This window comes from Sparus aurata, chromosome 12 (assembly GCF_900880675.1).
Source record: "Sparus aurata chromosome 12, fSpaAur1.1, whole genome shotgun sequence".
Taxonomy (NCBI): Eukaryota; Metazoa; Chordata; class Actinopteri; order Spariformes; family Sparidae; genus Sparus; species Sparus aurata.
The window spans coordinates 3,558,928-3,574,109 of record NC_044198.1 but is presented as its reverse complement, the minus strand read 5'-3'; the positions used below and the strand labels follow the sequence as shown (position 1 = coordinate 3,574,109).

Sequence of the window (15,182 nt, the reverse complement as noted above, 5' to 3'; positions counted from 1 at the left end):
TACTGTATTCTCACTTTTACTGAATGCTGTTGGAAGGATAGTATGTGGTGCAATATTCAAGACAGCAGTAGAAAATACAGTGTAATGGTGGTGTTTAATTAAATGTGACAATCCGAGCTAAGAACAGTCTGTACATCTGCTGTGTACAATGATCCATTTGAGAAACAGGTTACGGTCTGTATGTCAGAAACTGATCTGTCATAACTGTGGTAGGGTGCACACGGTGCAATCCATGTGTGATCTGTGGCCTGCTTAATGCAAAGGAAGACATCAATGAAAGTTCTGGAAAAAGCACTCATTCATGGTTAAAGGTAAAGTTCAACCCCAAATCAGTAATACATATATTTGTTGAAAGCTATATATATATATATATATATATATATATATATATATATATATATATATATATATATATATATATATATATATATATATATATATATATATATATATTTCAACAAATATATATATGCATTCTTGATTTTTGGGTGAACTGTCCCTTTAAAGTTTCAGTTTTGTAGAAGTTAAAAAGCAAACAAGTTGGGACAGGATGTTAAAACTAGTGCACCGAATGGCATTATTTTACAGAGTTTCCCTGGTTATGCCAGGAGAACAGCTCCTCAAAGTTTAAAACAGCCAACTGCCTGTCAAGTCTCTTCCTTAGCTGTGCAATGCATTGAGGCCTTTAGAAAAATAAACCTGATGTTTTACACAGTCAATGATTCATTAAAGCAATTCACTGAGCAATTCATGTCAGGTAGATAACTATAAAATTACAGACATCTTAGACTGTTAGAGCACAGTAAATATGAAAAATTAAACATAAAAGTAAGACTTCCAATGCAGTCATCCTTACTGCAATGTGCCGAGTCATCAAGGAATTCTAGTCTGTAACATCGAATGAACTGAAAAGGCACATCACATTTCTCAAGCAGACACTTAAACCAGACATCCCTTAGAAAAGCATATTCAGTGAATTACATGAAACCTCACAAAGTTTTACATGGTACAGAACAATGTACCAAACCACTTGTCACCATACGAGTCAGTACATAGCTTCCTTGGGGATAGTCTGTAAAACCCTCCGAGAATATCTCCCCTGATGTCATAATGTCATGTCCAAGAGATGCTCTCCATTATTTACAGCAACTGCGTTTAAGGCAACCCTGCATTTCTTCAAGGAAACCAAAGTTTCTGCGAATCAGCACAGTGACCAGCTTGGCATTGGGCACATTTGAGCTACAGCACATTTCACATAGCCTTATCCTGGTAGAATAAAGCTCAGTGGCCGAGGTTGGCACCCGATTTAAAGACTATGGATTAATGGTTGGCTACAAATACGACTGCACAATGCTAACCTGATCAAAACGCTAATCAGATGAAACATTTACACTTCCATGTCAAAGTTTACACCAAGAGATTTTGTATGTTGTGTTTATTTTTACTCGTCACTGACACATCTCGGCTTTCAAGTCTCTTTGATTTCAGTCTTTGTCCAAGATCAAGACCAATGAGACGCTTATAGGTTTCTGCAGAGATCAGGTGCAAGTTCTGACCAATCACTGAGTCTAGCTCATCAGTAATAGTTACCATCATCTTTACCTTACATTTCCATCAGTGAATGTTTATGTCTAGAGGAGGACTGTATGCTGAGGAAGAAACAGATAAAAACAAAATGCTTTGGTCCATGCATGATCTATCTTGGCTGTTCAGGTTCATATATTCCAGAGCGCACATGACTGTGGCTCATGTCCTAGCAGTGTGGGGATTGAAGTCCTTGCTTTCTTCTATCCGTTCTCCTTCCACAGTACTAAGTGAATGCTATGGTCGGGCATGCTGGTGGCAAACACCAGTCCAGAGTCATTGCCCCCATCTAGGCCATTAAGCCAGGAGGTCACACCGGCCAGGAAGCTGGATCCTCTTTTGGATTTTCTGTAGGCTGGTAGAGGCCAGCGGCCCGAGATAGCCTCTGTCCTCAGGTCCATCACATACAGAAAGTGGTTGTCAAAAAGGAGCGCAAACACCTCACCATAGCTGAGCAGGGACAGGTTGGCTGGGTCCTGTGTTTTTATCACCCTGGGAACATAAAAACATGCTGGATTAGGAGACTGTATGATCACCATAAATAAGGGCTTCTATCTAAAAACATGATTCCAAACTGGGATAACAAATGTCATGTTTGTGGTAGTTTTGCCTAATGCAATGCACAACAGTGGAACACCATTTTTGTTTTGAATACAGAATTACGCATCCAAAAAGCATTTGTATTAATCTCCCCAAACTGATTTCAGCCCACAGGACTCAAATGTTACAACTGGAGTGCTGAAGTATCCGGAGTGTCATAATTCTCCAAATCCACGATTAAATTTGACTTTCAATAATAAGGTTACAAATCTGTTTGAATCAAACTTTGTTTTTTTTGTCTTTTTTTTCTGCACCTATTTGATCAACAGATCATTGGTTTTATCCCAGACGACTGTCATTAACATTTTCAGATTCCTCTTTAGTAAGATACTTTATAGTTGTTTACGACGGCTTGACTTAATTCTGGTGGCTTGTTGTAGGGTAGGGTTAGACAATTTCAAATAATAGTCAAAAATAAAGATTCCAGAGTTCAACAACAGCTACCAGACTCAACATTCAACGACAAGCAACAAAAGATAGAAATTCCGTTTGTTACAAAGTTTAGTTTCTCAAATGTTTTCCCAAAAAAATCAGTAAAGGATCTCTGAAAAGGAAATAAGTCCCACATCTCCGTCGTTGTCTGTGTTACCTTCAGTACCGGTCAGTTGTCGTCTTTGTGCACAGAGGAAAAGGATCTGGATATGCAGCTGCAGGCTACCAGTTATCTAGCTGTGTTGTCTTAAAAGTGCTGTTTTTTTGTTTTTTTCTGCAGATTAGTGCAAGTATGTGCAGTTAGAGGAAGAAAGAAAACACCAGAAGCACTCCTCATTTTGATTATCAAAATTGAAAGCTAATTTGGATTGATTTTCAATTCAGAATCAAATCTGTTTTGTGATCTCCATAGGAAAAAAAAAAGGAAAAACAGAAAAAAACTGTTTGTCACAAGGTTTTCAGGTGATGACAGAATTATTAACTATTGACAATGGTCAACTATTGACGATAGCTATGTTGTTACATTATCTCTGAAAACTGATAATGTGACTCTGTATAGCTCTCACTGTATGCTGTATATTAGACTATTAAAAGGTGCTATTTCATTACATTCCATCGCTTGTTATAAAAAATGCAAATGGATCAGTCTCCTTGATTACTCATAATTAATATTGGCCCTGACAAAAACATATTAGTTGATCTCTAGTTTAGATATATAGCTGATGATGGTATGATGGACCACTCCTTAAAATGTCTAATATTTATGTCGTGTACACTATTTTACCTGAGAATCTCGTAACTGGCAAAGTCCCACTGATAAACTCCGAGGTCAGAGCTGCAAACGATGTAGCGTCCATCAAACTGCAGGCGAGGCTGAAGGCTGATGCTGCGATCCTCTGACACTGACAACGTCTTCAGACACTTGCAGTTGATTTCTCTCCCTAAAGGCCAGACCTGCAGAGGGAACACAGGGTTTACTCCATCTTAATGACTCAGTGGCTCACACCAAAACAATGATAACAGCTCCAAATTAGTTAATTTCTTTACTCTTTGAAAGTGAAAAAACAAAAGAAACTGGAGACAAGAGCATTACCTTAATTTCATACTTATCAGCACTTAGAAGGATATAGTCACCAGGACTATGCACCATAGATTCTACTTCACATTTCTGCAGTATCACCTGATGAGAAACAACACAAGACATGTTTCACACACCAGGCATTTCATGGTTGACCTCTAATCATGTCAGCTCAACACTTTTTTAAATTAATGCTGGGAACACATTAATAACATTTTAATGTTGACCAAAAATGTATAAATAACACAAAAACTCTTCCAATAATCAAACCATGACAGGGTAAAGTAAGCTGACCTTGGTGACCCACTCGGTGTGTCCAGTCAGGGTGTTGAGACAGGCACCAGCAGACAAAGCCCACACCTTCACAGAGAAGTCTGCAGAGCCGCTGACCAGCAGGTCCAGTTCATCATTGTAGTCTACACTGAAGACTGAGCAGAAACAACATGTCTCACACTTTGACTTAAAACAGTCAGTTGCAAAATCTGAATGTTTGGAAAAGGGGAAGAGGGCGGAAGTTTAGCCTAAAGGCAGCACTAAAACTACTGGAAACTACAAACACCAGACTCCCCCATGATCCTTCGCTACAGTGTAGCTGATGTGGATCTCTTGCTGCGATTGTGTATGATGTATTTAGGGCTGTCAAAGTTAACAAGTTTAATGATGTGTTAACACAAATTCCTGTTAACGCCATAATTTTTTTGAAGCCCGATTAATGCACACACGTTGTGACCCTCAGCTCGCTCTGTAGTTTGCAAAGTCAGGAGGTGATCCAGCAGTAGCGTTGTTGATGGCAGCAGAAACAAACCTCCTTTAGCAGAAATGGATAAAGCAAAGGGTCTTTTGAATGGCAAGTTCAGCTTCAATGCCCTGCCAGATGGTTTTCTCCACAAGAAAAGTTATTTGCATTAACTGTTGACGTGAACTGAGTTACCACCGAAGTACGTTCAGGCTCAAATACCACTTGCTAGCTGAGCACAGAGCCAATGCAGAGAGCCCTCCCACCCCTCACCAAAGGCAGACAACGCTGGATAGTTTGCAATGGAGACGTCTGAACAACTCTACATGGAGACAAACTTTCAACAGCGATTGCTTAATGTGTAGCTGCAGTTTGCAGGCTGATTTACATTGTTCAGTAACCTTTGCAAGTGTAAGGTTGGACACCGCACTGTGTGGTATTACTAAGGAATGTTACTTTCAGGTCAGTATGCCCATCTGTTGTTGCTTGTTGGGCTGGAGAAGTCATGTTATCCTTTTAGCATATTTTTTGAGCATGCAGTACCTTTGAAGTTATTCTGGAGAATATTCTGGACAGTATTTATGTATTGACTACTGACTATATATGATCAGTGTTTGGGTTTTTGCAATACTAATAAACATATATTTGCATAAAGCAAGCATATTTGTCTACTCCCATGTTGATAAGAGTATTTAAAACTATCCCTTTAAGGTACATTTAGTACAGATCAAAAATGTGTAATTAATTTGCGATTAAATATTTGAATTGATTGACAGCCCTTGATGTATTTTATGTATTTTATGAATTTCTCTTTGAATACCATCTGTAAAGCAAATTGCCACAAGGGGACACTGAAGGTTTACTCTACAACTGTTACAAAAAGCATCACAAATTTGGAAATTGCATCATACACGCACACAGTTCACTTTTCAAGTTTCCAAATAATTCAGTTTAACTGATAGCAGCTACAAAATATGTCCAAATCCAGTTTGTGCAATGTGTGGTCCAAACCCCTGATTTAAAACCGTGCATTTTTGTTTTTGTAATACAATGTCATTTCATACTCTGTATCTGGTTAAAATGCATTTGAAAATGACAGTGCTTTAATTGTGAAAAGCCCTAAGAAAATAGAATTGCGTTTTTCAGATGGGGCTCACGCAGAATAAATAATTGCTGAACATTTAAACTCACCTGCTCCTGTGTGGCCTCGGAACTGCTGGATTTTAGCCCCTGTGCTCCACTCCCAGCATGCAATAGTGTTGTCAAAGGATCCGGTTACCAGCTTCTGTTCATCAAACTTCACTGTGGCGCAGGTGTGCGTCTGAATTCCGTAAATACACTGCCCAGTGCGCACATCCCATAATTTAGCAGACAGGTCATCAGATCCTGAAAAACAAGAGGACATCATGTTAAGGCTGTAAGCTCTGACACAACTCCATAATACCACGCCAGAAGGACACAATGACTTTCCTTCTGATTGGCTCAATGTGCATCAGCTGTCTCTCGTTCACATTTTCAGCATTTGTGATGTATACCCATGACACAGTTTAGGCCTTTTCCTGGGTCAGGAGGTTTTAAATCTATCTTTTGAAAGACAAAGGTTGTCGACTCTTTCACCTGCTATTCTGTGTTTGCGATACCAGATATTCATTTCAAGCAGACCAATCATAAATCATACTGACCAGGGGGTTGAAAACAGGGTTGACTAACGTGGCTGATGGTAAGGTGTAGGATTAGGTGGTATGTGTAAGTGGTTTCATTGAAAAAGTTTAGAATGATGGTCCTGCTGTCCTGCTGCCGTGGTACTGCATGACTCACAACAATCCTCATTATTATTATTGTAATTATTATGTTTTAAAGCTTATATTATTACTATCAATAATGAGTATTATTGACAGTAAAAATTATTACATTCTTTATTATTATTAAAATAATTCATAATTCTAATATATCTGTTATTATTGTTGAGGCTTCTGTGCATCTCCATGCTCTGCGCTAACCAACATGAATTTCAAAGCCTAAGAGAAATCACTCTTTTGTGCATAAAAAAAGTCTTAAACTTTCACTTCAACTCGTGACAAATTGGAGCAAAAACAGGAGTGTTGTATTCCACATGACAGTTCTAAACAAAAACAAGTCCCCAGCTACTTCAGTTGTTGAGGTTGATGCTGCAACTCATTCTGCACTTATCTTTAAAGACAGGCCACCAAGCTGTAGCAGGCCCTATTTTCATGGTGGCACAACAACCATGTCCAGCTACCCTCAGCCTGACAGTCTGGAATTTCCTGATTTGTGTATTATTTTGGTATCAAGTTTGCGCACATAGCACAGGTGAGAGGAAAGGAACAGGGGGACAGGAGAGGGATTCACTCAAATGAGGAAGTGTAAAAAGACTTGTTGATCTTTTGGTAGAAAATGTGGTTTGTGCTTGAAATAGCCATCTCATGAACATATCTATTTCCAGACTAATGTCACGTTGCTGCCACAAACAAACTAAATACTTGCATATAATGTACAGAATATTGCTTAAAATGCCTAAGAAACTATGTTAACTACACACTCCCCAGCCAGTTTAAATCAATATCATGAAATAATGTATCACGTAAAGCAGAAGTATCAGTCTGCATGATTTAGCATCCCTGCCTAAATGTCTGCAATCAGAAAGACCTATAACGATATATTATTTCTTACGGCTGCAAAGACAACACAACTACCACAAAAGTCAGGGAGCTGTCCATCATGCACAGTTTGTAAACTCACACAGGTCTAATCAGGCAACTTAAGAGAAGGCACCTGTCCAGGTGAACATGACAGGGCTATTTTCTATGATGCTACACTGAGGAAGTGACTGACACCAAATGCTTTAAACTTCCATGTCATAATATGCAAGGCCAAACAAAGCAGCATGATTAACATGATGTGAAAACAAGGGGTCTCTGTCTTGCCATTAATGCAATGGAAATTACTATGTGTACTGCGTCATGGGTCACTGTTGGTGAACCCTACCCAAAGGGGGATGACCAAAAATTGTTCCAGAGTGACATAATGCACTACAACAGCCCTAGGCATCAGACATTGATCGTGTTGAGGTTTTTCCTGAAGCCGTGACAGAGAAGTCTGCATAGAATTGTAACCAAGCCGTTTCCACAGTAAAAATGAACCATTGTACCTGTGCAGAGGAGGCCATCCTTGTAGTAGAGGGCATAGACTCTAGCACTGTGGCCGATTAGGGACGATGTCTCAAAGGCCTCCTGATCCTTCAACTGCATCATACGCAGTTTAGCCTTCAGGTAGATGCCCTTCCAGTGTGATGCATCCTGAATGGACTCATCAATCCTCCAGCCCAGCTCCCGACACACACCCTGCCACACCTCTGTGCATGAGCTGATCACCTACAAGAAGAAGAAGACGATTGTTGGAATGTTTGAAGACTTATGCTGGTAAGATTACAAATACTTTAGTACTAGAAAGGTTGAGCCTATATATAGGGTAACTTAATCATTATATATATATATAAGTATATCAGACAAAGTACACACTCTTTATGACAACTTGCAGTGATTGGCATAAAACAACCTTTAGCAGTTGAACTTGAGCTTCACCTGAATTTCTTTGCCAATACCAATCATGTGTTGAGCAGTATACGCCTGTTTTTCTACAGAGACCTTTGTTAATTTGCCAAAATAAGCCACAACCTTCAAATGTGGTCTGAGCAGAAGCAATGGTGCACAAGACCATTTACTAAATAAAACAGCAGAAAATTGCAAGGAATTCTCTGTAAATCAGCAACTATGTGATCAAACAACAAATGAACATAATTACACTTCCACACAGAGATTGGGTGCCAGATTTCAATACTCGATTTTGGTCGATATCATAAAAGTGAATTGAAGTTACTCAGGATAACTAGCCCTCAACAGCATGGACAGAAATTCTACTCGCACCGAGGCAACCTGTAGGAGTTAAAAGCTATGACATTTGTGCAACAGTATCATTGACAATTGAAATCATGTATACCAAGCTTGTATATAACATTGTACCAAGCTATATCTTGTTGTTGTCTAATTATTAAGAAGACAAAACATTAATAAGTCGTAGTGTTGATGAAGGTTCTGAGTCATCCAGGTCATGGTAATTCTCTCGTAGGCAACTAGACATTTCAGTTTCTAGAGTTTTCAAGAATCTGAAACAAAACCCAACAAAACTGTCAAACTGTGGTTTAACTGATTTGTGCAGAGTCTGAATACACTCAATGCACTGACAGGTAATGAAGCTGCGGAGCCTTCACCAGAAACCTCACTTCAGCTAGTGCCTGACAGGGAAGGATGTCTAGTTTTACCGTAAAAATGTTCCTTAATTTCTCTATCCTCACTTTTTCTTTGCACCCCAAATCTTACACGGGGGCACGGCGATGTGGGGGAAAGACATAAGAGAACTAAATGAGGAGGCATATATGACAAATAAGAAGCACCAAGAGAGTGCACCACCAAATCTCAGGAATTTACCTTATTCCATTGTTTGCAGACCGAGCAGCACGTGAGCAAGGTCTGAGGATCCAGCCAGCGCAGCAGGTAGAAGGCTAGCTCCAGAGGAAGGAGGCGCAGGAAGTCACGCTTGAGCAGCGTCTCCAGTCCATTAGACAGATGACGGAGCTGGACAGCACCACTTAAAGATATAAGGTGGTCCAGAGACTGGTTGCGTTGCTGGTCATTTAGAGTGAGGAAAGTGACGGAGACTGACTCCAGCCACCCCTGAAAGGCCGCCTTCTCCATGGGCACATGAGAGCGACCTGCAACACCTACAAGAACAAAGCAGGGTCTGACTATACACAAGATGACAGGAGTGACTCAAGCAGCTACAGAGGAGGAATCTGACAAACAATAACTTGGGGATATGATAAGCGATACAAATATCATGTTTTTCTTGACCAAGTCAAGAACCCGAGGAATATTAAAACTGTGATGAAAAAATAGAAATCCGATCTAATCAATGAATACCTTGTTGACTGAACAAAAAACAAAACAGAGTGAGAAGGTGAAATTGGAATGTATAGTAAAAGGTTTCTGTTGTCTTTAAATGTGAGAATGTGTTGCTTTTTTATAATTTTTCATTACATAATAATATTTATATTGTATGAAGCCCGACTGCCTGGATTGTTTTGTGCCACTACCCATCTGTGACAAGCAAAATGGGCCAATAATATCTATCAACCAATATATTGGTCGGGCTCTAATAATATAGGTACAAAACATTACAAAATATGGAACCACTTCGTTGAATACATATCTTGCAACTGTAGATTACAAAGTAAAATGACAGCAAAATCATAATGCAAAATGCAGGTGTGCTGTTGATCTCCATATCCCCTCTTTCATAGCTATATAATGTAATACTGATTGGGATTGTTATTCAGCTGGTCACTCCCAACAATCATTCATGATTTTTGAAGGATGCAATGTTATGACTGATCAAATGTATCACACTGATCAATTTCAAGTAGTTACATAAGGAAGACATGGGACCAGAGGGACCATTTAAAAGCCTTGGACTGCAGCAGATAGAATGACTTGTCGACATTAATAGCTGTGCTAATATGCTGTCAGTCATGTGTTCCTACTAAGTCCACAGTCCATGACAGTCTGCTCTCAATATATACAGTCTTTAAGAAATATAGGTAATATTCTATGGATAACATTAAACAATTTATCAACGAGCAATATAACCTACCTGACATGTAGAAAGAACTTGTGCCATACATTTGCTATTTTACTCTGTCAATGACACCAGACTGTTAAAAGGAAAATAGAAACAGCTGAAGGCTTTCACGTCTGGCTTCAGACAGCCCTCCTAGCTATGCCTTGGCTAAATAAACACTACTGGCCTGTTAGATAATCCATGCATACATCTGATACATTCATTTTATTGGTATTGCGAGTAATCATTTTTCACATGCAATTGTATTCAGTCTAAGTAGGCTACCTTGCTAGTTAGCAACTTTTGTAGCAAACGTTAGCTAAGTAATAATACTACACATGAATAGCAAGTTAGCAACGCCTGGTAACGTCCACACAATTAACGAACATGATATGCTAGCAAATTGTATTGCATTTACAATATAAACTCAAAATGTCCACCAACCAGAGAGTTGCAGGGAGTTTCTTTATCGCCACTTTCCTGGCTTAGTTAGTTCACATAGCGAAGTTAGCTGTCGTAAGCTAACCTGACAGCAAGCAAGTTGAAGGGATTGTCCAAGTAACCTAGCTTCGTAGCTAACGTTAGCTAACGACCATGATAAGAGTACCTGATTCACTTAATTGTAAATTTGATCATGTTTCTTATGATCAAATCTTCTATTCATTCCCTATCAAGGAGTTTCTAGGTTGTAGGATAGAAGGATGGCAGCTTCTGACAGCATGAAAACCTAAAGATAATGGAAACGCTTTTCATGCACCGGTGACACTTCAGCCTCGGTACTGTCTTACAGGAGGCGCCGTTACAGTCTTTGCCGACTCTTCCGCGAAAATAAAGACATGAAGGAGACACGCTCACAAAAGTAAATTAAGTATAATCACTATAATTCTTGCATATATATCCACTTCACCGACATATTTTTTTTGTTAAAACACGGTTACCTTGGTATTTTATTCTTCATTTAACCTAATTTGCCTGTAAGACAATGCTGAGGACGAAACTATAAGTTTTTCAGGTACACTGGCTTCCGGTGTCGCGCAGAATGTTGAACGGTGTGGTGTAAGATATGTGACCGACCGGGTCTTTCTCATGACCGGCCCTCTCGATGGTTCCGCTTGATTGGGGTTCATTTTGCAGTGAGGTGGAACCAAAATATTACATGTTACCATAAATGCGAGAACGACTTATCTCTTATTTCAATTAGTCGCGCATATTAAACGACGTGAGATAGGAAGCCGTGTACAGTAGCTTGTGGTGAAGAATAATTCCCGCCACAGGGCAAACAAATTACGAATATTAGCGAATATTTTCTCGCACTTATTAGTGTTGATGCCGCGGTGCCTTCCTCCTCTGTGTGTTATAAAGCCTGGAAGTTGCCATTACAGACTTTTGCAACAATTTATCATACAAAATATAATAGATTCAAACATTTAATCACCTATGAACCGATGAATCAAATAACTTAATTCATGATAAAATTATGTTATATTTACCAATTAAAAATGTAACCTCCTTAGTCATCGTTGAATAATAAATTTCAAATTTAATTTGAATGGCTATATTCATTATAAAATATTATATAATTTTACTTCTTGTTTCCTTATTTAGGACTGTGACTGATTGTAAAAACTCACAGTTTATTTGTTTCTCACATTAACGGTTGAGGTTTCCAATATTGCGATCACTTTAATTTAAAGGTGGTTCTCATAAACAAACACATTTTTCCAATTCCACACCTCTAATTTGGAGATATACATCAATATCAGAGTCTGTCAAGTTGAGATAATCCTGATGATGTCATCAGGGGCATTTTTTTGATGAAGAAGTATGACAACCTGTTCGTGCCACTGAAAGGACTCCAACAGAGATGTTTGGGGATCTCAGCAGTGTGTAAGCACCTGAAAATAAGAATACGAATTTTGATACAGGAAAGGTTTATGAAAAACATTGGCAGCAAATGTATTTACTTTCTGTATATGACCTGTGCTAGTATTAATCAGGTAAGAAATAAATCGAGTATTATATGTATGTAAAATGTAGTTCATCATCAAAGAAAGTCAGAAAGTCATCTTCGTGCATTTGCAGAGCGGAACAGAATGGACAGCTGTTACAGATCGTGTAATGATGGTTACTTTTACATTATGTTGCAAAGCCATGTTTGTGCAGGTGCCCAGAAAGAACAAACCAAACACTGGCTAAAGAGAGGGCCTTTTACATTTGTTGTGGGCACAGTAGGGGAGGGTGAGATGAGAGGTATTTAGATGGTCACAATCTTCAACCTCACAATGACATGGCACTAAATTCTACACACTAGATCTTGAACAAAATTTAATATTCAGTAAAATTTTCTGATTGTTACCTATGCCTTCCAGATTAGACTGCCTAAAACTCAATAGTTAGTCATACAGTACATCATTTCCACTGCATCTTCTTTCTATAAAAGCACGGAATCTCTGTCTGTCTGTGTGTGTATGTGTCTGTTAGTCAAATATCTCTGTGGATCAGGATCACACTGACCCAAGACTTTCAACATGGCTGCTGCGTGGTTCAGTGGTGTGCATCTAAGCATTTGCTTGGACTGCAATGATACCGTGAATAAATTATTTCATAAATGCTTTACAAATTCCGCCAAGCATTGTCCACCAGAGCCACCACAGTCACGTGCGCACCAGAGCCAATCACTGCACACCGTGGCCACGTGCGCACCAGAGCCAATCACTGCAGAGCTCAAGCCCACGACATACCTGAAGAAACAAGCGGATTTATACCTGCAGCTGCGCGAGCTGGACCGGGATTTTGCAGGCGGTTCGGTCCCGTTCTGTTCTGTTCTGTGCATCTAAACTGACTGTTGTGGATTAATGAGATTAAACGAGTCCGGACCGAGTCTGTTCGGATCTGAGGAGATCCGGAGACGCGCGGACAACAAAGTGGAATCGGAATCTGTGGATGTTCGTGTGTAGCTAGCCGCTAGCTAGCAGCTAGCTGCTAGCCGCTAGCTACACGGCCCACATCCCGAGGCGACGGACCGGACGCATCGGCACGTCCAAAACCGGACTTAGGGTAAATAATGTCCGCCACGCTTTTTCGCGAACATTGCCGTCACGTTTGCTTTGTGTCTGGTGCAGCAAGAAACGGTAAAAACGGGCTTTTGTCACGAAAGTGTCCAAGCAGCAAGTTTGGTTGTTGAGGAACAGGAAGTTGTGGGAGGGACCTAGGCGGATGATTGACAGGCCGAACGACGGTCGGTGTGTAGACAGCGATATTGAGAGTTGAGAGATTTGTGACATTTAGCGTGTCTGGAGTGTATAGTTAGTGTGTTATGTAGTGTTTGGTGTAGTGTGTTTAGTGTGTAGTGGAGTCGGTTTTTTGTTTAATGAGTCGACACAATGAGGAGAAGCTGAATGTGGAGCAGGCAGAGCAGCTCTTCATTCAGCTGGAAGGAGCACAGGCAGACCTGAGCATTGCCTGCATTTAAATGTAAATAGTTACATATAACTTTGTAAATTTTTTAAATGTATGCACAAATTTAGCAAACAACAATGTATATTTGCATTATAAGTAAAAAAAAAAATGGTTTGTTAAACATATTTGTGGTTTTCACAGTAAAGAAATCTAACTTTTTCTACTCGGATTTTATGTTGTTTTTTTGTGTGATTTTAGGTCCATTGTGTTAATACAGTATGTCAAAATAAAAAAATGAATGAATGAATCAAAAACGGCCAATTATACCCTGGAATATCGGATTTCACAACAAACCTAAATATCCCTGACGTCCCACCTTCAAACACAGCCTCATTTGGCCATCCATGAAAAAGCTACTTAACCTCCCACTTTTTTTTATAGGAATACACTTTTCTTACGGGCACTGCACTAGTTACACCTAAAATGTGGGCAGTTTAATACTCATCCTGAAGCTTGAATAAGGGTGAGGCTCAGGTCAGGTTAGATATCCCTTGAGCCAAATCTTTTGTTTCCTAAGAATTCACATTTCTGGGCATGTATCCAAATCTAATTGCTAATACTGGAATTCTAATGCAGTGGGTAATAGCTCTTTCACCCTTCGTAGGCAATTTGAACAATTTTCACACCTCAGTAGGTGTTAGCTTGAGACAAAAGTCATTCCACTAAGATATACTCATTATAAGTTGATTAACAGATTGTTTGTTCACTCAGAAATCAACGTGAGGCCTTCCATTGTGGTTAGATTAACCTGATTCTGGCACCCAGGCAAGAATGCAGTGCTGGGCCACTATAAGCCCTCTACACTTGAGTGGTTTGCTTCTGTTCTTGAACGTTCTGGATATGTCACATTTCTGATAAACTACACAGATAACTGTATGTGAATACATTTGAGGTGAGAAACACAGCAACCGGTTAGTCATCTTGTCTGTAACCCACAGTGTAGGTCATAAGTCATGAGTCATGAAGACTCAGGAGTTTAAAAGCTGGCAGTCACACCAGCTTCTAAACACTCTGCATGATTCATGAGAGAACTGTGATAAGATTTAGTGTCTGTTGATGTTGAGAAAAAAACATGCTAAGCTCATTAATATGTCCCTGCTAACACAGTTTTTAGTTATTACCGTGCTGTTCCGCTTATGGCACAGTCAGTCCTCCTGGTCTGCTCATCCTGGTTAACAGGGAACTTGGGTGGAACGCTGACACCAAAAATTAGACTGATCTGGGCTAAAGAGCTACTGGCCTCAAGGATGTTAGTGTCAATGTCTTTCAGACGACACAATGGATGACTAAGAGATGGTGTCCCAAACACTTCTCATTTTTTGCTGCTCACTCCTTGTGTGGTTTACCGCTTCATCCTTATCTCCTACTGATTAGGAAGGAACCTCCCAAGGACAAGAACAACAGATCAGCAATGGTAGTCTAATCCCTCTGCAGGCCTTAGTATGCATCATTCCTTATTTTTAACATTAATGTGACTTTACATGTAAAAAGAAACACCTTGTGGAATGCAGTGTGGTTGCTGGTGTGAGTATATCACTTAGCTGGGGGTTGTTCAGTGATAAAGCCTTGGGGTAGGGTTAAAAACATCTGTCAGCCATT

At 39.6% G+C, this 15,182-nt stretch overlaps 1 protein-coding gene across 1 annotated transcript; it reads right to left on the bottom strand.

The window, feature by feature from the left end:
- Positions 1-719: 719 nt before the first annotated feature.
- fbxw2 (F-box and WD repeat domain containing 2) lies at positions 720-11,149 on the bottom strand. The gene is made up of 8 exons (XM_030436748.1): positions 10,569-11,149; positions 8,936-9,228; positions 7,600-7,822; positions 5,622-5,816; positions 3,989-4,122; positions 3,710-3,796; positions 3,401-3,570; positions 720-2,076 (listed from the first exon to the last, which is right to left on the bottom strand). The coding sequence occupies exons 2-8, from the start codon at positions 9,200-9,202 to the stop codon at positions 1,788-1,790; spliced, it is 1,365 nt and encodes a 454-aa protein (XP_030292608.1). The 5' UTR covers positions 9,203-9,228; positions 10,569-11,149; the 3' UTR covers positions 720-1,787.
- Positions 11,150-15,182: the final 4,033 nt, after the last annotated feature.

What these genes read in the sequence shown, in the direction of transcription:
- fbxw2 (XM_030436748.1), bottom strand. Translation starts at nt 9,202, where the DNA reads ATGGAGAAGGCGGCCTTTCAGGGGTGGCTGGAGTCAGTCTCCGTCACT. An exon ending in GGATGGCCTCCTCTGCACAG is followed by an intron (nt 5,817 to 7,599) that starts GTACAATGGTTC and finishes CTTGTTTTTCAG; the next exon opens with GATCTGATGACCTGTCTGCT. An exon ending in CCGAGGCCACACAGGAGCAG is followed by an intron (nt 4,123 to 5,621) that starts GTGAGTTTAAAT and finishes GTTTCTGCTCAG; the next exon opens with TCTTCAGTGTAGACTACAAT.